The 26,123-nt window shown below is 41.9% G+C and overlaps 1 protein-coding gene across 10 annotated transcripts in view; it reads left to right on the forward strand.

Moving 5' to 3' along the window:
• The window catches only part of magi1b (membrane associated guanylate kinase, WW and PDZ domain containing 1b), a 123,272-nt gene that overhangs the window by 56,880 nt on the left and 40,269 nt on the right, over positions 1-26,123 (forward strand). For all 10 annotated transcript variants that reach the window (XM_046384565.1, XM_046384566.1, XM_046384567.1 and 7 more), the window contains exons 3-7: positions 15,657-15,776; positions 18,602-18,844; positions 23,379-23,604; positions 24,594-24,676; positions 25,610-25,645. In XM_046384565.1, coding sequence (XP_046240521.1) covers positions 15,657-15,776; positions 18,602-18,844; positions 23,379-23,604; positions 24,594-24,676; positions 25,610-25,645 — 708 coding nt within the window. The remainder of the gene's footprint in view (positions 1-15,656; positions 15,777-18,601; positions 18,845-23,378; positions 23,605-24,593; positions 24,677-25,609; positions 25,646-26,123) is intronic.

The following is a 26,123-nucleotide window of genomic DNA, read 5'->3' on the forward strand; positions in this document are numbered from 1 at the left end:
TCTCTGTTGAATGGTAGTCACAAAGCCAAGTGTGCTTTTCACAGCATTTGACTTCATCCTACAACTGCTATGATGGCAGCTTGGATATAATATTTGTATTGAAGCTGTTACTCTAGATATCCATGTACTGACTCACTTGAGTGGACACTGTAAAAGTAAGAAGGCACTAGATAGATAGATAGATAGATAGATACTTTATTGATCCTGTGGGAAATTCAAGAAGAGCAAGAGGCTAATACATACTGCCGCTGATATGTGCTGACCTGAACTTGTTTGGCTTCACAGGTGTTTCATGTTGTGGTATGTTATTATCATAAAATAAAAGTTATGTTTACATTTGGAGTTAACTAAATAGTGTGATTGTTTTTTTGTCCTGGAGTGAGCAGAGAAGATATCTGCTATTCAGAGCCAGGAGCTGAGCTTAGCATAAAGACTAGAAAAGTGGTTGAAACAACTTGCTTTACCGGCACAGTGCAGGAACATCCTGAAATCTCCAGGCTGTGCTTTAAAACAGAGCCGGGTTTGCAGTTTCAAGAAATAGTTAGGCACATAAACCCACATAAAACCACAAACCGACTGAGATCTTTAGAGACACAATTTTTGTTACCTTTTGAAAAGAACAAGCTTGGTCCGTTTCCCCCTGTTTTCTGTCTCAATGCCAAGCTAAGCTAACCCACTGCTGTAGCTTCATATTTACTGTACAGACACGAGTGTCAAATTGATCTTCTCATCTCAGCAAGAAAGCGAATGAGCAGATTTCCCAAATGTGTCAAACTGCTTTCTGTTCATAAAGTTTTCCCCCCTGAATAGCACTGATTCCTGATTTTAAACTGATTAATTTAATATATTTTAGCTGGCCTTCCTTTATAAATTTGCTTAATAACTTTCAAATCACATTCATATGAAAGAAATAAGAGGCACAGCGCAATACAAGCATCAGTTTGATTAAATATGGACCAGGTGACTCCAGCCCCTGGTGCAGGCAGATCAGATGGCGGTTGTGAAGGGAACAATAGGGGCAGTCGTGGATCAGCGGTTAGGGTGTCGGACCCGTAACCGGTGGATCGCTGGTTCGATTCCCCGTCCCGGTGTCCATGGCTGAGGTACCCTTGAGCAAGGTACCTAACCCCCACTGCTCCCCGGGCGCTGCACGCGGTCGCCCACTGCCCCGGGTTTGCTGTGTGTGTGTGTGTGCACGTCACTTGGGTGGGTTAAATGCAGAGAACAAATTTCGTTGGAGTGAGTTCCCTCCAATGACAAAATATGTCACTTTAATCTTTAATCTTAAAAAAATAGGAGCTGAACTGATGCTGGTGGAGAAGTTGTTGTGTAGCTAACACCATTAGCAGGATTCAAAGGAATGTTGTCAAACCGAGTGAATGATGGGTGGACCCCACCCCCGAACACACACACACCATTTTACAATTCAAGAAACAATATGGCAACGCTGAATGTGAGCGGCAGGCACATTTCCTGAGCTTATCAAAACTAACAGATGACAAGATGTGCAGGGTCAGCAGGATGTTAGTGTTAAGACGGACAGGAGCTGTACACACTGTGGCCTATACTGTTTTGCTAGCTTGTATACAACAACGAATGTGTTGTGCTGTTTAAGTTGTGTCTTTGAAAAGCTTCTGCCAGTGTAAAATTTGGAAAACTGACAAAGAGGAATCAAAACTTTGTCCAAATATTTAACACTTCGCTTTTGTGTTTTCTGGAGATGTTGGCTCGCCACCGCCCACAATTAGTTAAATTTTTTCCAGCTGTGAATTACTCCACTCTTTCATATGCGTGTTGCGTTGTGGAACAAAATTGTCTATCAACACCACACTCAAAAACCAAGAAAATATATTATGCATATTAACATTTCTGAGTCTTTTGACGTTTCTCAACTTTTGGTGAGTTTTATAAATGTGAATACCCGCTTGGATTTAGTATGGAGTATGGATTGGGCCACATTTAAGAGGGTATCTGACAAATGAATGGCGCATCAGACAACCTTTGACCTTTCTCCCATTTACATTTTCGCACTGCTGTTCCCATCCCCCTCCTCCGACCACAGAGCAGAACAAAAAAAAAACCCTGAACGTGCAGAGTTGCCTTTTTTTTCTTTCACTAAATTTGTGCACGCACAGATGTTTGCCAGTTGGTTAGTTTGACTCAGCATAATAAGTGTTTCTCTTGTTAGTCCATATTTTATCTTGAATCTCGCATGAGACGTTTGATCTCCTTCTGCTGGGATTTTCAGTTGACTCATTCACACTGAGACCCTGTTGGCTTTGTGTTACTTGCGTTGTATGCTGTGACATCTGTAATAATCAGTATTTCAGAAATTTTGTAGAACAGTAGTACTTCTGCTGTGTCTAACATATAAATTCATACAGCTCTGTCCTTGTTCTAGTCAGTGTCTTCCTGCTCTGCTCTCATCACAGATCTTTGTTTCCAAGTCTCAGCTCTGTCTGTTCCACACTTGCCTTCAGGTTTCTTCCCCCGACTCCTGTCGTCTTCACTTGTTGGTCAAGGATGAGTTGTCTGGAACTTGTTAAACACCCAGAGCATGTGTATGAGTTTGTGTGTGTAAGGACACCAGTGTCTGGGGAAGAGCAAAGAGAAACATAGGTGTGGAGAGGGGGGAAGAAGGGGTTCAGATCTATGAGACCAAGAAAGAATAGGGGTGAACGGCTAAGAGAAGGGGAGGGAGTGAAAGAGAGAGAGAGAGAGAGAGAGAGAGAGAGAGAGAGGGAGAGGGGGGAGGTGGGCGGGTGCATGTGGGTGCCTGCGAGACGGGAGACAGCGGGGCTCAGTCAGTGAGAGAAAGAGAGAGAGAAGCCTAGCATTGGTGTGTGTGGGTATGAGACGGAGCGCATTATAAGCCAATGTGTGGATGCTGCTTAGCTTAGCTCCCATTAGCTTAGCATCACAAAGCCAAAGCTGGACAGAGGACAGACGCACGGGAGGTGGAAGGGTAGGGTGGAAAGGAGAAGGAAATGTGAATCTGCCTTGGTTTTTCTTCAACTCATCCACATCTGATTGGATTTTTTCTTTTCCTGTCGACGTGGTGTTGTTCTGTGAACTGAAGGAGAAGAAGAAGAAGAAGCCACTCACAGGCTCTCTAACTGAGGTATTTTTGTGTTTCATTTTGAGAAAGGGCTGAGGGGCTGCTGTGATTTAATGGTTGGGGGTTGGGATGGAGAGAGATGGAGAGGCGGGCGGTGAGGATGGCTGTGCATCAGGCGGAAGGCATCAGGAGCAGAGCGATGGAGACGGAGGCAGTTGGCTGGCAGTAATGGAGGCTGATGTGTTGTGGTCAAACGGAAGCTGTGTGTGTCTGTCTGAGTCTGTCTGTCTCAGGTGTGTGTGCGTCTGTCTGTGTTTGTCTATGGCCCGGTTTGATGCCTGTGTGTGTGCAAAGTGTCACTTCCCGTGTGTGTGTATGTACAGTATGTGTGTTTCTCGTGGAAGCAGTCGAGCTCTGCGATGGCTGTATTAAGGCTATGTGACATGCTTGATCATATTGGAAGCCATTACCTCCAGCAGCAAACTGCTGCCTGTCTGTTTGTCTGTACCTGGAGCCTCTGGGATGCTATGGTTAGCTTCAGCCTTCATCCTCCCTCTTTCTTTCTTTCTGTCCCTCTTGATCCATCTCTTGTCTGGATGCCCCCCACCCCCCCAAACCCCCCTCCCTCCCAGCTCCTCTAAATGTATCATTTTAGAGCCTTTCCTTTCCATTTTCCTGTTGCTATAGGTAATGGAAAGCCCACGGTGCTTTTTTATGGCTGGAATAAAAAGACAAAGGCTGGCTGTATGTGTGTGCGGGGGGCATTTTCAGGCAGGGTTCTGGCTGATTTAGCTTCACATTGCACTACTGGCCCTTCAGGTTGTTTTGTTTCTTATTCTAATCTCTCTCCCCCCTTCCCTTCCCCCGGTCCTCAGATACCTGGGAATCATTCAGGGCTGAAAGCATTGCTTATGAAGGGAAAAAATGGAGCATGTCACAGGTCCAGAGAAAGGCCTGTTTTGATCTCATTGTGATGTGTGTGTGTGTGTGTGTGCATACATCGTCTCTTCATTGCAAGCCTCTTTCAGCCAGCCAGAATGAAAACACCCCCAGCCCCCAAGTCCCAAATGAAAAACCATAATCAAAACATTTTAACAGTTTAACATTTAATGCCCTGACATCACTACATGGGCAGGAGCTATTAGGATCAGGTGGGATGGTTGGTTGAAGTCTGTAAGGCTGGACATTTGAAGCACTCCTCTTCATCGCAAAACCAAAAAAGTAAAAAAAACAAAAAACAACATAGCCAGAATGTTGTGAGAAATTTGAGGACTGAAATATGTTGGAAAATGCTGGAATCTATGGCCTGTGCTTTTGGTTGGATTAACCCTTTAGTTGGACAGATGGCTCCATCCCCCTGCCGAGCTGCCAAACCCCAGTCACCCTATTACCAAAACAAAAAAAAAAGAACCCCCCCCCCCCAAAAAAAAAATAAATAAATAAATAAATAAAAAACTGGCAGGCTAGCTGTGGCAAAGATGGTGGATGAACTGTTTTGGTTTTGGAGTATGACGGGGAGTCTGGTAGCCCCCCTTTGTGTCTGTGTGTGTGTGCACATGTATACAGTCATCTGTTTCTTGAAAATTATCCATGAAGACATGCCTCAGTATCTTCTTGGAAAATGTAGACTAGCTGGCTAGCCTCACATCAGAGCATGTTTATTGATTTAGAGAATACTTCTGTAATAGCTTCTGCACAACAGTTGGGTCCTTGAACGTTGCCAGATTTTCAAGACAGGGCCGTTATCCCTGTTGTTTTTCTGTTGATCACCCACCGGCTACATCAGTTATTCTTTATGTGGCCGCTTATTTTCAGCAAAGCAGATGCTACTGCGAGCACAATTTAACCTGACAAAATGTGATCAGTTTGAGCAACCACATATGCCAGATTACGGCCAAAACATTTGACATGATTGTATGGTATTTATCTACATGCTTAATGTGGGTTACCTCCATCAGTGTCCTGTTGTGTTCACTCTGACTGCCATAAGATGAAAACCATAACCACCTTGCAGAGTCAGTGTACTCATGTATGATTTACTGAGGAAATCTGTGGTTTTGCACAGTGTGCTGTCCATGTAGGTAATAAAGGCTGCTACATGCAGTGAGTTTGACTTGAAAGTGAAGTGACTGAACTCTTTGAAAGTCATAGAGAAGGATAATTCAATCCACTACGAGACCTGCCCTTAATTTAACACACTCGTTACATTTCATTTCAAAGCAATTCCATTTTCATTTAATGCAGGCAAGACTAAGGAAAAGAATTTGTTTCCTATATGTTGAGGCACCCATCTTTATTAGAAATGGAGCCCCAGCTGTTAGCGTGCGCATCACATTGCCCCATTGCTTCACCCCTTCGCTCTACTTTCTCTCATGAGACGTGCACAGACTACGGACGGTCGAGAAATGAGGAATTCACTGGTTGCACATCTGAGTGTAACAAGTCAGACTTTAACCTGTTCTGGCTTTAACTGAACAAACAGAGATTAGCCTTCTGCATATATGTTGGTGTGTTTTATTCCACACCGCTAGTATTCCAATGTTTAAGTCAGTTGTTTTGTTAAAGGGGAGCTCCACTGATTTTTTTAAAACAACAAGGTCTGTTTACAGGTCTACTGCTGAATATGGGGGGGGTATAAAGCCTCTAGAGGGAGCTGTGTGAAATCTGATAAATTGCCTCAAGTGATGTCACTTTAGTCCACGTTGGTAGGGTCCCAAGTTTGAAGAAAAAGTGTGAAAATGAAAAACACCTCAGAGTGTAGAATCAGAACGAGATGAGCTTGCCAGACCTCTGTAGCCTGCTCCTCTTCTCTGCTGGAGGCTGGTGACTCGAGGCTACATTTGCCGCCACCAGCAAACACATCCAAAACTCTCAGAATCAACTGAACTGTCGACAGTTGAGGTGTTTTGTGGTAAATGAATGCTTCTCATGCCAAATCAGAGATGTACTCCTTTAAATGTATATAGCAACGAGGCATTTAAAGTTATACAGGTGAAAAATAGTGAATATATTCGTTGATATTCTCAGATACAGTATATTCCGTGCTATTCTCATTGCTCACCACTTTCCCTACACAAAACATTTGAGTTCGGTTTCACTCTATGTAAAATACTACAGAATCTCCATCATCCCTCACATCTGGATGTCGGTATGACTGGTCACTTAAACGAGTGGCAGCCAACAGGAATGCAGCAGTAGTTATTTGGTGTACTTCTGCATTACATGACATCATCAACATCAGAGCAGCAAAACGGAGTTTGAGCTTCTGGCAGGACTCAGTCAGCGGCTTGAGAAAAACCACAGTTGTCCTCCAGTCAAACCCGAAAGCGAGAACAGTTCTGCCCGGCCACACAGGCAGTTGACACAACTGCCAAATGTGCTGGAGACAGAGAAAACACAAATGAGCAGATCAGAGGCTGGGTGGAGGAGTCTGTGGTATTAACTTCCTTAATATTCTTTGTATGGAAGAAAGAGTAGATGAATTGTGGTTTAAGGATTAAAAGAGAGAGCTGCTAGCTTTACAGATTTAAAGAATTGGAACAAATGAGGGGAGCAGTAAAAGAGGAACGAACAAAACATGTACAGAAAGGAAAGAATGAAGTTGAAGGAGCGATATAAGCAGAAAGGAGCAATGGAGGGGAGGGCAGCAGAGGGACTGGGTACCACAGGTTTCCTGTCCTATCCACTGGGTCTCGCTCATGAAACTTTTGATCAAGCTTTGCAGATAACAGCTTCTGTTGTTCTGTGTTTGTAAAGGATTCATGCATTTCACCCACTGCAGAAAACCAAAAACTTCCCAAAAACACTGTCACAGTTTGTGTGTCAGTGCTGACATTGTTTCATGTCAGTCGCAAACCACTTTAAATGCACTCTTTCAAATAACTCCTGTACTGAATGACCTGAATGCCAGCACACAAGCCGAATAAGAATAGCTGGGCCTATTAATAGAACAATTATGATAATGAATCATTGCCAAACACATTTATGATGGCCTACTTTACACTCATGGCACTGATCAGTTCACCATCATCTTTTTTTCCCATTGTTTTGTTTATGTGTTGTTGTTTTTTGATACAGTCCTGCATTTTGTATTGCCCAAAGAATGAGCCCGCTACGCTCTGAATTAGAGGTGTTTTCCACCTTACTGTGCATGTCGTTCCTCTGAACCCTCTGACTTTTGAAGACAGTTTGTATCTAGGTCGAGCTGAAGCCTGTGTATCTGTTGGTGTAGTGTGGGCATACTCTGAAGGCCTGCCTCAAAATGGAAACATGGATCATGATCATGGACAACACTGTGTTGATTATTTGGTGTTTGAGATACTGTAAAGGATTCAGCTCAGAATCCGCACCCAAACCGCACGATAATCTTAGTCTTCTAAGCTCATGTAGTCATGATTAATGTTAAATGTGTTTGAGTAGGTGTGTTTTCTTAGCAGCCTGATTAACTTGTTGGTCAAGTCACTTGCGTTCATCATGGTAAGTAATTCCAGATTCAACTGGCTGAGCGACAGAGCACAAAGTACCCAAAGTTACTGCAGCTTGCTTTGACAGTTAAATTGCAAAACAGTCATTTCAAATGGCATCAAGACATTTTGAGACGACTTGTATCCTGTCATAAACATCCTTATACTGGATAGATGGTGCAAAAAATGGGTTAATTCCATGCACAGAAATAGCTGTGGTGTGCAAAAAAAAAAAAAAGGCAAAATGTGTCCATAGAGTGTGACATTCAGTGTATGTGTGCATCAACCCAGTTGATTTTGTTTTTCTAACCGATGATGTTGTTATGTCATCAGCAATGACGCCCTGACATGTGATTGTCAGTGTGTTTGTTGCAGAGTGGATGAACATCGATCACTGTCAGGTTCAGACAAAGAGATCTCTTAAATAAATCCACACCACTTAGAAACATATTCTTTAAGCGTTTTATCTTTACCCTTACTTTGGATCCTTGCTATTCTTCTGTTCTGTAATAATCACTTTACCAGCCATGTTCTGAGATCTCCCCCAAGGGCCTTGTCTGAGCTGCATAGGCTAATAAGCACATCTGTCTGTCTGCATTTTCTTTGCTTGTGGATGTTGACAAAATTTAGTTTTGGGTGGAGCAGTCTTAGTGATACACCCCTCAAAGTGTCAGGAGCCCTTGGGTCAGAACGAGGTCCTCCCCCTGGTTTGTCCAGCAAACAGAAACTCTGCGAATCTTTTTTTCTGTTTTAACACATTGTGCAGCCGTACTGTTACTGTGTGCAATGCAGAGGGTTCATTTTGTCACCTCACTGTAAGAATTCATCACGGAAGACTAGTAATTTTTCACTCTAATTATTTGATCCAAGAGGAAAGATATATGAATATGGATACTTTGTGGGGCTAATTTTCACTGTTTGAACAGAGACGCTCGAGGATAATTTGTCACATTCGTCTGGATCTCAGTTTGCTTTGTTTGGACCAGCATATTAGTCATGTTCACTCTTTTTTCTCTAAAGCTTTGTGGATGTTTTGGAGTTCGAAAAAAGAGAAGGAAACCTGGTACTAATATGAAGGAAGTGTTTCATTCTGGTTCACTTGCATCCTTCCACATTAAGAAAGCTGTGAGATTTAAGGAAGATGAAGAGGATATAGTTTCCAAAAACGCTGAACCACAAAGCCAAACTGGATCCAGTGAAGATGTCATACAAGACGACTCCCAGGCTCCCAGCCATGAACCCGAAGTCGTCCAAGGTGTCAAGCCCAGCGTTGTCCTTGTGGAGGGAATTAAATGTAGGTCACAGATAAAATGCAAGTCCAGGCCTGGGGGATATGTGGGCCCAGGGTGCTCTATCGCTCTGGGGGGGAATGCAAGCATAGGAAATAAACAGATTTTTCACACATGGTTATTTTTAGAAGCTGAGTTGTGGGTCTGTGCATGCCTGTGCAGCTTCCTTTTACGTTATTCATGTGATTTAATGCCATTGTGTTGAAATAAAAAAAAAAAGTAATTTTGATAGCATGTATTTCCCCACTGTCATTTCAACTCAGTTGTTGCCAAGCTGAGTTATTTTCCTCTCCCTATTTAGCATTTCTGTCCTGCAAAATCTGGCACAGTTGAAATGATTATAATTTACCTCTCGGTCTTGGTCGTGTTGTGGATGATGTTTCAGTGGTGTGTAATTAAATAATAATAATTTTTGGTCTTTTCGTATGTCACTGTCACTCTCGAATTTAATATTAGTGTCATCCGTTGCCTTCACAAATGTCACCAACCTTATTGTGCGTTTATCCCACCAGCAGAAGGGCAGTCGCTCCCTTAAAATAGTCTGCCATCAATTAAATATAGATGAGCCGCTTGGATTTGTCTGCCACTGAGTGTTAGTTGTGCCTGAAGAGGGATGAGATGAACAACATATATTAAGTACGTTAAAGCAATCCTTTCATGTGCATGTCAGTGGTTTGTTTGGTGTGAGACATCCAAACACTTTAATCTCCAATTTATTCCCGTAAAGGTAGAGTAAGAGAGGTTCAGTATTGTTCAACATAAAACTGGAGAGTGTGTTTTTATGTAAAGAGATTTGCTATTATCAGTCATCTCGATCACTAAATGACTGGAAAATTGTCCGTTTTCTATTGATTTTTGCATGTGGCATTCAATAATAAAAGTACAAAACATCACTTTATTGTCCTCGTTGTTGACCTTGAACTGAGATATGAACCTTAAACGGCACACTTCAGTCAGTTCAGTTGAGATGATGGTAAGATGACAGAGAGGAGACAATCTGGTATTGATCCTTTTCTGAGTGACAGAGTAGACAAACTGGGAAGGCCAAGGTCACAGCAAGGGTGGTGACCAGTTGCTGTCATGTATTGATTGTGGTTTGAAAGACATTACGCTGTAACCAGATGCTCTCTGTAGTTGATAAGCTCAGTCCTGAGACGCTATGTGAAGGGGATGACATTTTATGACGGGCAGTGCCCTCACAAGGTCCTGGTGGTGACCTGACACCAAAAACACTACATGTCGTATTCTTATTTACGTGCTGTCCAGTTAGTGTCTGCAAAGTTGCGTTCATAAACTTTGGACCAGTTATTGTCAGAAAACTGTTAGGCCAACTTGCATAACCAAAGTGTTTGCTTGTATTTACCTACTGAACGCCCGTAAAACTGTTAATTTTATCATTCACGTAACCTTCAGCTCAGGTTTAGGCCACCTGCCTCTGAAAAAAAAAAATATTCCTCAGCTTTCAGGATGTTTTACTGCCTTCACTAATGACTGGTTTACTTTGGCTTTCGTTTTCTTTCTTACTGCACATGTTGCTTGTGGTTGTTTTCCGTGCAGTCTAAACACTGACCCAGTAAACAAAACAGTGAGCTGCAGTGACTGCCGGCTTGTGTTATGGTACTAGCCGCCGTTAACACATCACAGGAAGTTATTTGATTGGATGTTAACATTCATAATATTGCTGAATAGTGCTTCAGTTTTGTTGAGGTAAACTGTCTCCCTGGAGGAGGTCTGAGAGCATTTTCTTGTTCCTCATGTTTTTAAAAATAACAAAAATTCTGTTAAAATGTATCATTCATTTATTTACTTCATTGTATTGAATTTCTGGCCCTCTCACTTGGGAAAGTTTTGCCTCTTGGACAGGTATAACTGATGACCCCTGAAATCCATTAGAGTTTGGACAGAATGGTCACTGTTGAAGTTCACTGTCACCTGTTTTGTTTTAATCACCTCAGTTGTGAAGTACTGGGCCACCTGACCATTACACCAACAGGGACTTTAATGATATCGCTTTCTAATTGCACAGACATTAATATGGAGTTGGTCCCTCCTTTGCAGCTATAATAGTTTCCACTCTTTTGTGAAGGCTTTCCACAAGTGTTTGGAGCGTTTCTGTGGGAATTTTTGCCCGTTCATGCAGTAGAGCATTTGTGAGGTCAGACACTGATGTTGGACCAAAAAGCCTGGCTCACAATCTTTGTTCCAGTTCATCCCAAAGGTGTTTGATGTGGTTGAGGTCAAGGCTCTGTGTGGGCCAATCAAGTACTTCCCCACTAAACTCATCCAACCATGTCTTTATGGAGCTTTGCTTTGTGCACTGGGGCACAGTCATGCTGGAACAGAAAAGGGCCTTCCCCAAACTGTTGCCACATAGTTAGAAGCATAGCATTTTCCAAAATGTCTTGGTATGCTGAAGCATTAAGCTTTCCCTTCACTGGAAATCAGGGGCCCAGCCCAACCCTGTAAAACAGCCCCATAAAGAGGTGTGTCTGCATACTTTTGTCTGTGTAGTGTATTATTCTGACTGTAGAATGTTGAGACACAGCAGAGAACACTTTTAGAAAATGGCTGTTTTAAAAGTTTAGCTCAAGTCAGTTGATAGCTTCCTGATGTCCTCTTGGGGAGACAGCTTGAATGGTAATTGTTCTTTCATTTACATTTTCTTTCCTAGTGTACCGACCACTCAAACCCACTTACACACACACTGACACACTGATGACAGAGGCTGCCATTGAAGATGCTTACTTGCTCATCAGGAAAGATTCAGTGCTTTGTATCCAAAGCTCCTACACAATATTTCTATTTCTTTTTACTCTCCCTTATTCAAAGCTGTGTCTCAATGGCAAGATGTTTATTTTTAATAGTAGTAGCTAACGAAATCAGGATGGCGACACTTTCAAATGATTGGGAGAAACAACTGGTATCAACAAAGTAGAGGTAACAAAGGCTGTCCCGTGGGTCACTTTTGTGTTATGGCTGTAAGGTGTTTGGCCCTACAACTACAACTTGGTTATTTAGCTGTGTAGCTGTAGAGACAGTGCAGAGAACTCTTAAGTTGTTCTCCTCACTGTGGGGGTCTATTCTGGTCACCATAGGTGTTCACAGCATAGACGTGACAGTCCTCCTCTGTGGCTGTTATGGTTATGAAACTGTGTGTCTGTTGCAGGAGAGATCGGTGCATAAAAATCCATTAAGCGATTACCCTGCACCCACAGCTCCTATTTAGCCCTAGACCATGTCATTTGGTGGCCATGCACCCCCCTCACCTCCATTGTCGGTATGTGTGTCTGTGTGTCTCTGTGTGTGTGCGCACATGTACATGCGTATGTGCTAGCTGGCGGGGATTGAACAGCTGCCGAGTTTGACAGGGGGTGTTGCCTTTCTCAGCCCTTTTTGCACTATCACAGTGTGTTTGGCTTCAGTACACAGAGCCATATGACTCCAGTGTGACTGCTGGTGTCTGAGAGCCTGTTTGGACCTGGTATTAGTATCTGTCTTGGTGATCCGATCCCAAGTGGACAGGTCTGAATCCCTCAGTTAACACTTAGCATTATAGTGTGTGACTGCTAGTGATCGTACCTCACCTTTCCGCTCTGTATACAAAAAAAAAGATATTGAATAGAATTTTTTCACACAAAAAAATGAGATTAGTCAAATTTGCAAGAAGGCTTAAATAATTAAAACTTTGTCAGTCAGCATTTCACAAAGTTGAGAAGGTTTCTCTTAATTTAATAACTCAGAACACATTTACATACACACCACTCAAAGAATGTGCTCATGTGTAGCACAGACCACCTGGTCTGCGCGATCTGGTCAACTGTCAACAACTGTCCGCTTTTGGTTGGATCACTCACGACGGATGTTAATACCCGGCCTGTACAGGCTCAGGGTTGACTCTGCTGGATTGCCATGGGGACAGGATGGTTCAGGGGCAGACAAAAGGATAGGCCGAGAGAAACGGAGAGAGAGAGGGAGGGAGAGACAGAATCAGAGGAGCTCCATATCTTCAAAGATGAAACCTCAAAAGTCTTACTGCACACCGAGATGTTAGCTCTCGTCTGTGGAAATCTGATTAGATTTTTTGTTTTCTTCAACAACGCTCAGCTTCACATTTATGCAGTCAACCCTTATACTCACACATTACGAATACAGCTTTTACAGATAGCACTACAGTTCAAGTCTTTCCCCAGTGAGATTATTTTCTGTCGTTTTGAGGGCTCAGCCTAACAATATTCTGGTCTGTAGCGAGTGTTTTTCATTTTTGGCTGCTGTTTCAGCGCAGTTTTAAATCTTGAGTCTTCAAATATAACGATTAAGTACGTTACATGTACATCATTTATGCTTTTTTATATGGATCAACTAGTCATATCCCTGCGGTACTTATTTCTGTCATGGTCCTGAAAAGGGAGTTGACTGTGTAGAGAGCTGCTTCATCAATGGAGGACACAGAAATAACTTTCATTTCATTTTTTCTTTTTTTTTTCATTCAGTCCTGGTTCAGATATTGTTACCTGTTATACACATTTACATAAGTACTGTAAATATACAGTAGCCTGTATGTGTTTTGATGCAGCAGAATTAGCTCCCTGCACTCAATAAAACTACCAATATCTTAACATGACAAGGTTCCTTGATCATCTTCTTGAAATGCTAATACAGAGGGGTTTTTTTTGTTCTACAACAGCCGCCCACCCATCTCAGCTGGCAAAAATATTGAAGCCGTTAAGCCAGGCAGCACTAGATGAACACCCTGACAGCAAATCTCCTATGTGCCAGACACTGGATTATGCTAACCCTTAGCTTTGATAGTCTCACTAGTTCTCTTTCTTCTTCTTCTGCATTTTAGAGGTCAGCATCCGGAATAATTTTTGTTCGACTCATCCAATCCTGACTCTTGGCAGGAGTCTCTATGGACGACTCTTAAGTCCCAACCTGTCTTTCCTTCTCACTCTATTTCGCACTTGGTCAATGGAGCTATTGTGGCGAAGGGGGGCGGGGGCTATTGAATTAATCAGGCATATAGCGTTCACACTGTCTCACCCCTGGGTGAAAGCCAAGGTTCTGCTTTTCTATCCCTTTTCAAACACTGGTCACAGTTCCACTTCCTATTTGGTCTTCTAAGAGCAGCAGTGTCTAAATGGAGTCGAATCAATGACTACTTTTGTGCTGGAAATGAACTGACAGTCGGCTGAACGCTCGGACTGGGCTGAGGACTCTCCAAGGTCGACATTCTGTAAAATACTTGGTGCTTGGGAATGAGCAAACTAGCTGCTTGTTTGATAAATTTCAGATGGGATTTGTTTGACTGTAGATCAATTTACTCTTGCTGCAAGAGTGTCTGATCACAAATAGTTGTGTGGAGGTTTGCTGGCACTAAAGTATGAATGCTACCAATTAGGCATGTGTGAAATTATTATCGATACACTTGAGTATTGTGATATTATTTTTTGTAAAGCTGTATCAATGAGGGGGGATGGGAGGGGTTGGTATCATTAATGTCCCTGTTGGTGTGATGTTCAATTTGTCCTAATACCTTTGTTCATCTAGTGTATATGTAGTTGTAACAACCTGTATTGTGATATGTATCGATTTTTGCTGATAACGACAATAAACAGGAAGATGTGCCCCCCATAAAGTAGCATATAACAAAAAAAAAAAAAACACAAATAAATTGACTGTGATTGTGACAGCTGGACTGTGATTGTGACTGTGGCTGCCGCATAGTGATGTACACAAGAATATTTTATGTGAAAGATTCAGTCTCTTCAGACATTATAATACGTAAGCCTTTCTATGTGCTTGTGTAAAGTATAATGCATGCATGCTTGAGGTAGGATCTGGATATCTTTGATTTATCACCAGTGTCACTGATCGAGGCTGCAGTGGGAGCCTCTCCCCTTATCCCCACGCATCTATTTTTACCAGGTTATTGCTTACCAACCCTCTGGAGACCGAGTGATTGTGTGATGAGACAGATAGATCAAGAGATGGTAGGAAGAAAGGCAGGAAAGAGGGGGAAGCCCTCTGTTGGCAAGGAGATGCCTGTTAGAACAAGCGAGATGAGAAAGATGATGAGCATTGTCAATTTATACTTTTTCAGCCACTGATTGTCTTCTATTTTGTAATAGGAAGTAGTAAATACACCACAAAGAGGGAGACAAGTAGAAAATGAGTCAGTCAAGAATGTTGGAATGTGCACTGGAGAGACAAAGATTAACTTGAGCAAGAAAAAAAAAATGAAGTACAACTTTAATTGTCTAATTTGAGGAGTTTGTTGCCAGTTTGTTATTTGTTGTCTTCTCACTATTGTCTTTGCTGTAAAGCTGTTTAGCATTGACGCCACACTGGCCAACTGTCAGCAGTCATTAAAGACAAGTGCTAGAATCTCACAGGCTACATGCCAAACCACACACACGAGCGCACACACACACACACACACACACAAACTCCCCCCTCCCACCCACCCACCAACATATGGCAGGATCCCACTACAGTGCTACTACCTCACACTCTACCCCAGTGTGAAGGAAGATCATAGCAAACAATGGATATTCTCCCTTTTTGCGACTGCTATCATGTTTTTAGTGATTTATATCTATCGGTATTACCATTACAAATGCTGTCTCTCAAGCACCCTACGACTTCTGTCTGATGTACCCTAAACCCTGAGCGTTTGGAAAGCGTGAGTAGGGAAATAGTTCCTAAACCAGTTTTCAGATGGTACAAATTATGAGTAAATACTACAATGGAAAACAATGCTTCCAGGGAATTATTACATGGCAGCAGCCACTGCAATCATTAGTTCTAATTTGCTTACACCTGCCCTGTCTCTGATTGGTTGTCCAGGTACAACCCGCGCCCCACGAGACGGAGAAGTTCCTGGCGTGGACTACAACTTCCTCTCAGTGGAGGACTTCCTCGAGTTGGAGAAGAGTGGAACTCTATTGGAGATTGGAACATATGAAGGTAAATTAGAAAATTCTTCTGCTGTAAAAACCCGGTCTTATGATCTTAATGATGCTGAAACAGTTAAGCTGTGAAATTCTTTTGTGCACTGTCCAAAACGTATGAAAACTTAGAGCCATGTTGGTCAGGTGGTATCCAGAAAGGAGGCCGCAGCTGCCACACACCAACACACTGCAACACATGCAGCGGTTCAACACTCTTTACAGTTTACATGGCTTTCAACAGTCATATTAAAATAAATCTTTTGCAAAATGGCAAGATATTTTAATATATCGTAATACAATGCAGTGTGAAGAAGGGTTGCATTTTTAAATGATTTTTCTTCAATTGGAAAATTCTACTTCTTTTGCTTTTTCATATTTTTTCATATTTCATATTTTTACTGCTATCACTGTCCACGATAAATGGAAGTCAGATAACCCTCACCGCCATGTTCACGTCAGATCTCTGGAGGTTGTTGAAAGGAGCTCTTGGTACATGTTGGAAAACTCCATTTGAGGAGTTGAAAAAAAAGGCACCAGAAAGTTTATCTGAAAGTTGAAAAGGTTGCTGTCAAAATCTTGATATGATTTATCTTTCATGTTAGCAACATCACAAAGGTATATTCATGAAAAATATATTGAGGGACTGGGAAGCTGTCAGTAGTCAGTGTTAGTGTGTGGTTGACATGCTTTGTGTGGGCTAGTCACACTGACACAGACACACACTCACATAGACACACACAACCCTTCAGGTCAGATAGAAGGTCATTTGGTTGTGTGAGTTTCAGCAGTTTCCTTGCAACATGACTGTAATCTGGATGTAATCCTTAGCATCCACATCATCCAATGTGCTGTCCTGTATATTGTCTTGGTTGTTTGGTATGTGCTCATTCCTAGCTTCCAAAACTAAATCCAAAATTGCTTCAGTCATCAAGGCACATAGCACAAAATGTGTCACAAATAGCATGGAAAGTTTACTTAGGCAAGTCAAGCATGTTAAACAATAGGTGTTGGAAAGAGGCACAAGTGAAAATGCAAACGTATTGTCTGTACACGAGATAATGCTTCCTGAACATGTATGATCCCCATGTGATGCTTGAAGCCCCAGGCATTATCTTGTGTGCAGAATCTATTTTTGTGTTTGTACTTGTGCTTCTTTACATCTTTTTGTTTACGTGCTCGAATGTGTCAGAACATGTGTAACCTTTTTGCATATTGCAATCAACACTTTTGCCTTGCTCATAAACCAAAGTTATACAGTCATGATGAAAACATACTTGTGATGATTATATTACATTTCCGCCCCTAAATCCAACCAAATCCCACACACTGGATCATTAAGTGTCCACTTAGGTTGTTCAGTGTTCCATAACAATGGATTTCCCTCTGATGGTAAGCCAGCACAAGCAAACAAGGCAAGTAGACTTCTGACTAGCAGTGAGTTTACTCACTTCCACTGGTGACAGTATAGAGGAAATCAGAACCTTCCAAAGATCTTCCTTTCATTTGTTTTAAACAAGCTAGTCATGTGACACATTGTCCGACCACATCAGACCAAAACCTTAGCCAGCTAAATGAGGGGCTAAATGGGATGAGAATCTAGTGTCATAGAGAGGGATGGGACGATGTGGCACGTACCCTTTTATTTTCCCCACAAATAACAAACATGCCAAAACCAAAGTGGCATTTATTTGACAAGTCAGGCTAAATTGGGCCTGATGTCTTGGGCACTTTATTAGATCAGTCAAGTGTGCTTCACTCACCATTCAAATATTTTCTGCAGCACACAAAGGCAACACTGGGATGTGACTGTGAGACTGAGTATAGTCTTTTAAAGCTGGTCCAGAAAACAAATGGGTGATATTTCAGTTTAGTTCAGTTTGTGACCTGTAGCTTGAGTGGCAGAACGCATTAAACACAAAATGTTGTTTTGGACTCAGTGGGAATGCGACTGAAAAGCTTCTGTGTTTATAAACCATCTTCCAGCTGAAGTCAAATGAAAATGAATGTGTCGAATAAACTCTGATTATGTATAAGCTATAGATTATGCTGTAGGGTTTATGTTCTTCAGCAACAAATTATGTTATGTTAAGGGAAGGAGTCCAATTATTTGTTGGCACTTCAGGTTGATGCTGAAGGATCAGGCAGGTTTTATCCTAGAAAAAATATTTTGACAACTGCTGACAATGGCTCAGTTCCATCAAGTGTCCCAGTATGTTGTGCCAGTCGAGCCAGTGTGCACGCTGGACTCTGGAACTGTCTTGCCAAAGTGCAGTATTGCTATTATTAATGTTATCGATTACCCTTGTGCTTTTCCTTCTCTGACAAGCCAAAATGTCTGCTGTGAAGCGGTCTAGTTCTCATTTAAGTTTCAGTTTGCCAATCTATCTTTTCACCGCAATTTCACCACCTGTGCTTGAACATTATTTTTTCGGTTGCCTTGAAATTTTGGATGCTGAGTCCATTCTGTTCTACATGTTTTGTTCTCTCTTCCTTGAAACTGTCAGTTTAGCTGAAATGTGGTATTGGCACTGGAAAACAACTTGGCCGCAAACTGCTTCACTAAATATTTTCAGACAATTTTATGATACAGTGTTGTTTGAGAAGGACGTTCATTAGTTTGTGGTAAGTGGAAACAAAGTTGTCTTGGTTTTGAGAGAAAGAAGTTTTGCTTCAGAGGTGCACTTTTTCCCACAGACAAAGCCAGCCTCTTTATTTGCATACAAAGGCTGTAAGTAAACCCCTTTAACATGAACACAAAAACTTTGACCCCCTCCTCTATAGCCCTCCCACTAAAATGCTCTTCTTCTTTTTTTTTTTTGTTTAAATCCCCCTGTTGCCTAGGTAACTATTATGGGACGCCCAAGCCACCGGTGCAGCCCCCTGGTGGGAAAGTGATTAGCAGTAGCAGTAGCGGCGGTGATGCCCCACTGCCAGACGGGCTCAGCGGTAGCCTGCCGGGCTCGCAGCACTCCACTCCCCGACGCACCAAGTCCTACAATGACATGCACAATGCTGGAATAGGGCCTGGAGAGCAGCAGCAGGAGGACGACGAGGACCTCCCTGACATGAACAGTAGCTTTACAGGTAGGTACATTGGACAGGGGGTCGAGAGAAAGGGGGGAGGAAAGAGGAGAAGACAGTGTGTAGGTGGATGATGAAAAGACAGTAAGATTCATGTCTTCACAGGTTTCAGCTCATGCTTGACTCACAACAGACTTCTAGTAGAGCACAGAGCCTTCACCGATGGCTGAATGGAAATATGTGACTAAATCCTTATGCATTTTCAGGTTCATATTTTTATTTTCGGCATCTGCTAGTACAGGTTTAAATGTTCTGTTGTTCAAAAAACAAAGTATTTTTCTCATACTGTCCTTTGCTGCAGTACTGTTTCATCCCTCCATTTGAAACACTCCGATTTAGCCCTGTCTTCCTTACACAGACACATAGCGGCGAGAAGCCCAGAGCAAAAGCGGTTTCCGTATTAATAAACAAAAGCAAACATGAAAAACAACTGACATCCACCCTACTACTGTCTTTATTTAATTGGTTTCAAATGAGGCTTATCTTCACAGAGTCTTGACTGTCCCTCATTATTACATCATTATTCCAACATGACCCCATACTGAGAGTAGTCAGATTAGCCAATCATGCTAATGCCTAATTCAACAGGCTAATTTACAAAATAAACAATAAAGCAACATAAAACATGGCAAAACCTACAGCTTTGAATCTATCAAGAGGTCACAAACAGCTGGTATCAGTCTCTTCTTGTGCTTGTACTGTCACTGGCCCTCGTTGATAACACAGTCCGTAATATTCACTCATCTAAGTTAGCGGAGCAGTCTGGGTCTAAAACATACACACAGTTCAATAGTTTTCCACTTGTCATTTCTGAAGTCATTTCTGAAGTGTATATCAACTAGATGAAGTCTTTTATGTGGATTCTTGTAGCCATGAGCAGAGCAGTTCTTGTGCTTAGCTCATTACTTTTTTACTGGCCCTCGTCTGGTTAAAAAATAGCCTATGGTTACAAACTAACAAATGTTGATACGGCGAGGTGCCTGTGCCTGTGCCTGTTTTGCATGTACCTTCCACATCTTTATATCACAGCGGCGGACAGCAAGGTGGGCAGAACTTTCACCCAGGTGGTGTATTCTTGCTTGAGGTGGTGCTGTGTTATATAGTGATGAAGATAATTATTCAATTCAAGGAGCTTTATTGTCATTTCACACATGTAGAAACATGAAGTGGAACGAAATTAGTTTCCCTGGTCCCGATATAAGCCCAAGTGAGGCCGTTGTTGTTGTTGTTGTAGTGGTTGTGGTCATGGAGCTTGAACCGTCCCTTATTTTAAAAAGTTCGGCTCGCCTGTACCTTATACGCTTGTTCGTACAAACGAGACAGGTAGAGTTGGCCCTTTGACCGACACAAAAAGTACAAAAAGGGGGCTTAAACCTGGGAGCGCGAGAAGCCGCTGCACTACTGCGCGCCGCCATCTTTAAATAATAAGTTACAGAAGTAAAGGCTGGACTACTAATGAAACGTTTGTAGCAGTTTAGGAGCAGTGTTTGTTTTCTGTAGGAGAGAATAATTTCCTTTGTTATGGACCTTGGGCTGCCAACTTTGCAGACATTTTACATGCACAGAAAGGTCTATAGCACACCAAAGGAAAGGGAGAAACAAAAAACCTCAATATGTCCTCTTTAAAAGTGGAGATGTCAGTTGTGAAATAAAGTGACCTGCATGTGGTTCAACATGATATGAAGTCATAATAGTAAAAATCAAAATTTTTATTGTCAGCAAATGGATTGTTTATTTAGCCAAAAACGCTGAAATCCTTTTGCAGTCTTGATTAAGAATGGCATTTGTATTGTTCCTTGTTTCAAAAGAAAGTTTAGAAAGACCACAGAGAACACCTACAATCAAGTAGGTCTTATGTGATTTGTGTACATGTGGACAAATGTTGAAACAGTAACCCAACAATAATTTGCCCATTACACATTCTCAGATTTGCGTTGTCTCCATTTTAACTCATTATATTAAAGAGATATTTCTGCTTCACACGCTGTGTTCAATTGATTTTTAATGACTAATACTACTCAGCTTGTGAAAACATTTGTTTAATGTCTCCTGTGACTATCGAAGGAGCTTCATGAAGTCTGAGAAAATAACCTGATGATCTCATCTTCATCATGGATTTGGTGACTACAGAGAGAAATCTGGCCTTAAGAACTGCACTTCTGAAGTTTGAAAGACATAGATGTTTAGTCAGGGACGGTTTAATAATAGACACTGTCCACCTTCACTATGGGAAATATGTGATCCAGTGTTTTGACGTCTTATCCCATGATAAAGACTAGTCAGGATCTCAGGAAGTCAGGATATCTTGACCTTTGCTACTTTGATATTTACTTTTTTTTAACCTATCCTCCAGTTTTATGCAGGCGTAACAAATAGCTGAAATATCCCTTTATTCAAATACCATGTTGTCTGTACATTGTTGAAAACTGATCGCTCAGACCATGCAGTAGCATAATGCAAAGTGAAATACAGTTGATCTGCTTATGCCATCACTTTGGACAAGGCTTTGAAGTCTGACTCAAACTGGGGCACAAAACAAACTTTCCTCTAGCTGTTTGTTTGAGCACATTCATGCATTTTTTTCTGTTAAGCAGTTTCATAGTGTGAGTAGGGTAGTGAAATCCAATAACAAACAGTCCCTCAAGATGCATGTGAAACACATTGTGCAGCCAGGTGTGAAAAGCAGTCTTGTCTTCAATAGCAATAGACACAATTTGTATTTATTTGGATACAAAATGCCAGGCCAAAACAGGCCCCAAAGCTGGTACTACACTCCAGACTAAATTAAATTTGTCATCTTTGTGCAGGAACCTGCCAAAATGAAATGCTGCATTAGCATTGATGTAGACAAGATAGCATCATTTTCCCACCAGTTTGTGCCCCTTTTCATAGCCTCTTTTTCCCTGTCGCTATTGAACAGCTGTCATGTGACCAGTTGTGTGCGACATATTGTTGGTTTGTTGTAACTTTCTTATACTAGCTGTAGTAGTATGTCGACTCCTTGTTTTACAGAACTTGTCACTACATGACTCACAGGCTCCTCTAACCGGTGTGGACACCTTTAAAAATAAACAGACTTTAGATCCGTGAGTTCACGGGCAGTTGCTTGCAGAGGTGTCCTCAGCAGTAGCCTGAGAACATGCTATGTAGTTGGGAACATAGGACTTAAATACAATTCAGCTTTATGCAGCTCTGTTTGCAAGGAGAGAAAAACAGAGAATCTTAGCTGTGGTGGATAAAGTGGGAGGGGATTCAAGTGGAGGCAAGGAAGCAGGACGTTAAATAGAAAGAGGGAGTGTCAGGGATGGGGTGAAGTGGGCAAGTCTCAAAAGGACTGGACAGACAAGGAAGAGAATCAAGGCAGGACTGTACTTTGAGAAGGAGGGTAAGCTCAGAAAATGAAGAAGTAGGAGAAAGAGCACAAAGGAGGTGGAGAAAGCGATGGAGCAGTGGCAGTGAGAGCTCTTTGGTGTGGTGAGGGGCTGCAGAACACAAGAGCTTCTTTGATTGCTGAGTAAGTGGTCTCTGGGTTTGACTTTCAGAAATGTAAAATGGTGCCATCTGGCTGCAAGAAGGAGGGGGTGAATAACTCGGCAGCCTCCATTATTGAAGCGATTCTTAATGATATCATTAGTACTTGGTAGGTCATTTGTGAATTTACAAGGAGAATTGTTTTGATTAATTTAAAAAGTTTGGGAGCATGATGCTGGCATTAGTGTTTTTCTTTTAAAAGCTCTGATAGTGCTGATTTTAAATAATATCACTCACTGCACTCGTTTTTTATGATCTCCTCTTGTGTGTTAGTAGGTCAGTAAGCACAGTCAGGAAGTTGACTCAGTGCTAAAGCTGTTTCTGCCATGTGTTTTTAGAAGGTGGGACCAAAAGTTGTTTATTTGCTCTCTGTGATTGTGCGAGCTGTGAGGGTGCCAGTCAAGTGTGAGTGTGAAAATGAGGTAACAGGAAGCCAGGTGATAGCACTTCAGGGGCCGTGGGTCTAGGTGTGAACTGCCCACTCAGCAGTCTTTACTGAAGTAAATGTAACTGTAGGAAGTAGTTTGGTATAAATGGATATACGCTACAATAATGTATCTCTGATTCCAGTCAAAACTAGTGTGGGCACCTTTGCAGAGTTTTTGTACTGAAGCAAACGCTTGTAACTGGCAAGATGAGAAACTAGAAACTCTTGAACTGCTCTCGTGCTGAAAGTGTTTGGACTTCGCAAGTAAAAGAGCTCCCGCATCATCATTCATGTTTTTCTTCTTGTGTTACAGTCTATCATGTTAACAATGTGGGTGTAGCCTCTGCTGTGTGTAGTGATCTTTATAAAATAAATTAATCTCAGCCTCGGGGAGGTATTTAAGCAATGGGACCAATTGTGCCTGCAAAAGACACAAATTTTGGCTGATCGTGTACTAAGCCTCCTCCTGTGACACCCAAATTGTTTTCACAGCTACCTTATGTTTCTGAAAGTGTTTTCAGCTCCCTCAAACAAAAAATAAGTCTTAACACCAAGCTGCATTTACCTTAAATCTTCTAGGAGACTCTAGTGAATTAGACGAAATCCACCACTCGGTGCGTCCCTTCGCCCCCCACCCGAGTGACCCGTCCTACGCTGGGGTAACCCCCTCACCACCGGCCACCACGGAGAGCACACAGCAGACACACTCTCACCTGAGCCATCCTCCCCCAGAGGACCCGCTGGGACCTCTGCCTGACAACTGGGAGATGGCCTACACCGAGAACGGAGAGGTCTACTTTATAGAGTGAGTAACTCAGGACTTGTATGCACTCAGAGTGCAGTATGTCATTTTTCACTTTCTAGTGTGTGCTGATTTAGCTGGACTTTATTTGTAAGTTATACTTTTTTTTTCTGCATTTGTCTGTGTACCTGTAGGCCTTTATATGGTTGAAAAAAGAAACCATCAAATTCCATTTTGCAATTGGACATCAAGTATAGAAGTAAAACAAAATTTCTCAGAAAGTCTTAGGATTACCTATTCAGTTTCTAGCTGTAGATCAATATTTCTGATTAATGTGAAATTTGTAAGGGATAACGCTCACTGACGCAACCAGTTCTGCCCTCCACGCCATTCAGTAATTCTCAAAATTTAAAGTTGTTTCCCTGGTTAGACTAATCCCTGTAACTATCATTATCATTCCATGAGGTTTGTATGCTATGAAGCTATTGTTCACCACTTCAATAAATAGGATCAATCTTAGATACGACGTGGCAACAAGACATATTTCCAGTCCATTCAGTTCATAGAATTGAGAACAGTGAACAGAAAGCTTCACTGGAACTACTTGTAGATCCGTTTTCAGGAATTAATGGACACCCACCAGCCAATCAGAATCTAGTATTCACCCAGGCCATGATACAGAACAGTATAACGGACAATAAGTCAAGATCACAGTTCATTTCTCCAGCATGTGACCCTCGTGCAGCTACTATACTCAAAGACACATAAATAAACACATAGGTACTTAATGAACAAAATGTTTTTATTGACTTTTAGTAACATCTGACTCCAACATTTCTTGATTTAAAAAAAAAAAAAAAAAAATTTCAGAATTTTCAGTGTTGTTTGACCGGAAAGCTGTGCCCCTCATTTCGTGGTAAACCAGCAAATTGAAATGTGCACCATAATCTTTAAATCCTGTCAACTTCTTTAAAATCCTTTCATGTCAGATGGATATAAGGATTATTTCTTTCACCTCAAGGTTATTTTATGTGTGTGTATTTTGTGTTTAGCCACAATACAAAGACCACCTCCTGGATAGACCCTCGGTGCCTGGACAAGCCTCAGAAACCCCTGGAAGAATGTGAAGATGATGGTACGTCCATGTTAAGAGATTATGTGTTTATATCAAATCATCTCCCTTTAAACACATACCCACTGAAGGACATAAAGTATTGAACAGAGCTTCAGTTTGTATCTGTTTATACTCAACACTGGATACACACATTGTTTTGTCAGGCATTCTTTGACTGCTCAAGTTTAAAAATTCAAGTTTCTCCCAGGCTGCCTCTTCATTATTAAAGGACTCTATAAGAAACAAACACCTCTTGATAAGTAAATTAAAGATAACTAGTGCCCTCTTTCGCTTCTTATTTCAGAGCACTGTGCTGTTGTGAAATTCAGTATTTATACAAGAGTAGTGGTTCCCCCAGCAGCCCTTAGGTGTCAGTGTTAGGTCACAGAAAATGGTGAGCAGTCAGGGAGGTGCTGCTCTGTTTTCTGCTGTTTGACAGCACAAGATGTCCCACAGCTTCAAGAAACTGACTGCACCATTCACATCATCTGCCACAAATAAGTGATGCCCTCCCTGACCTACACTGAGCTGTCCAGCCTGCTCAGATGTTTAAGACAAAATTTCAGCCTCACATACACAGGAATACATACCATTTTTTTCATGAAGGCATCTTGTAGTCATTTATTTCTTTTCTGTAGGGTGCATTACTGGACACAGCGTTAAATGTGATAACTGCTGTCATGTTATAACTAGCTGACGTGGCAAACGTAGGCTGGATGAAAATCTGCTGCCACAAACTACACACAGAGATTCGGCCATTTGTGGAAAACACATCTTGTGATTTCTGTCTACATGGATTCTCACATGAGGCTGAGGCTCTTGCTTTCATTAACTGCTGCCACCTAGTGGCCAGATGCAGTTGACTCACAGATGTGCACCTTCTCTCCTCTCTGTCCCGTTTCTTTCTCTTCACCAACGATCCCGTGCTGCTGTGCGGTCCATCCTGTTGAGTAGAAGGGGTACACACAGAGGAGCTGGACAATGACCTTGGTAAGATTTTTCACTCATGTTTGCACCCTTCTGCTGCTGCTACACAAATACATAATCCTACTTGAATTCACCATCCCACGGCCAGCGTCACGTTGGTTTTGCACACATCTGACTCACTGTTGTAGTTCGAAAAGATTCAACTGAATTTAAAACATGTGAAAATGGAAAACTAACGCTAATAGAGCCACAATAGTTAATAGTGCACATCTACATAATCACATGTACACCACCACCACCGGTGGCTCATAGGGAGTCATTTAACAGTTGGTGAGAGATGACTATGGCGGTGAATCATCCCGAACTGAGACATTGTGCCACACTGACTGAGAACTCACCTTTACCTATCCTTCCTTTAATGTGCTGCTTTGATTTTTTTAACACACGCCTTATGTTATCAGAAAAATGGCCTTGAATTCAACTGTCAACTGACCCACATGCCACCAGGCAACCAGACACACACACACACACACACACACGG

Source organism: Scatophagus argus, chromosome 3 (assembly GCF_020382885.2).
Source record: "Scatophagus argus isolate fScaArg1 chromosome 3, fScaArg1.pri, whole genome shotgun sequence".
Taxonomy (NCBI): domain Eukaryota; kingdom Metazoa; phylum Chordata; class Actinopteri; family Scatophagidae; genus Scatophagus; species Scatophagus argus.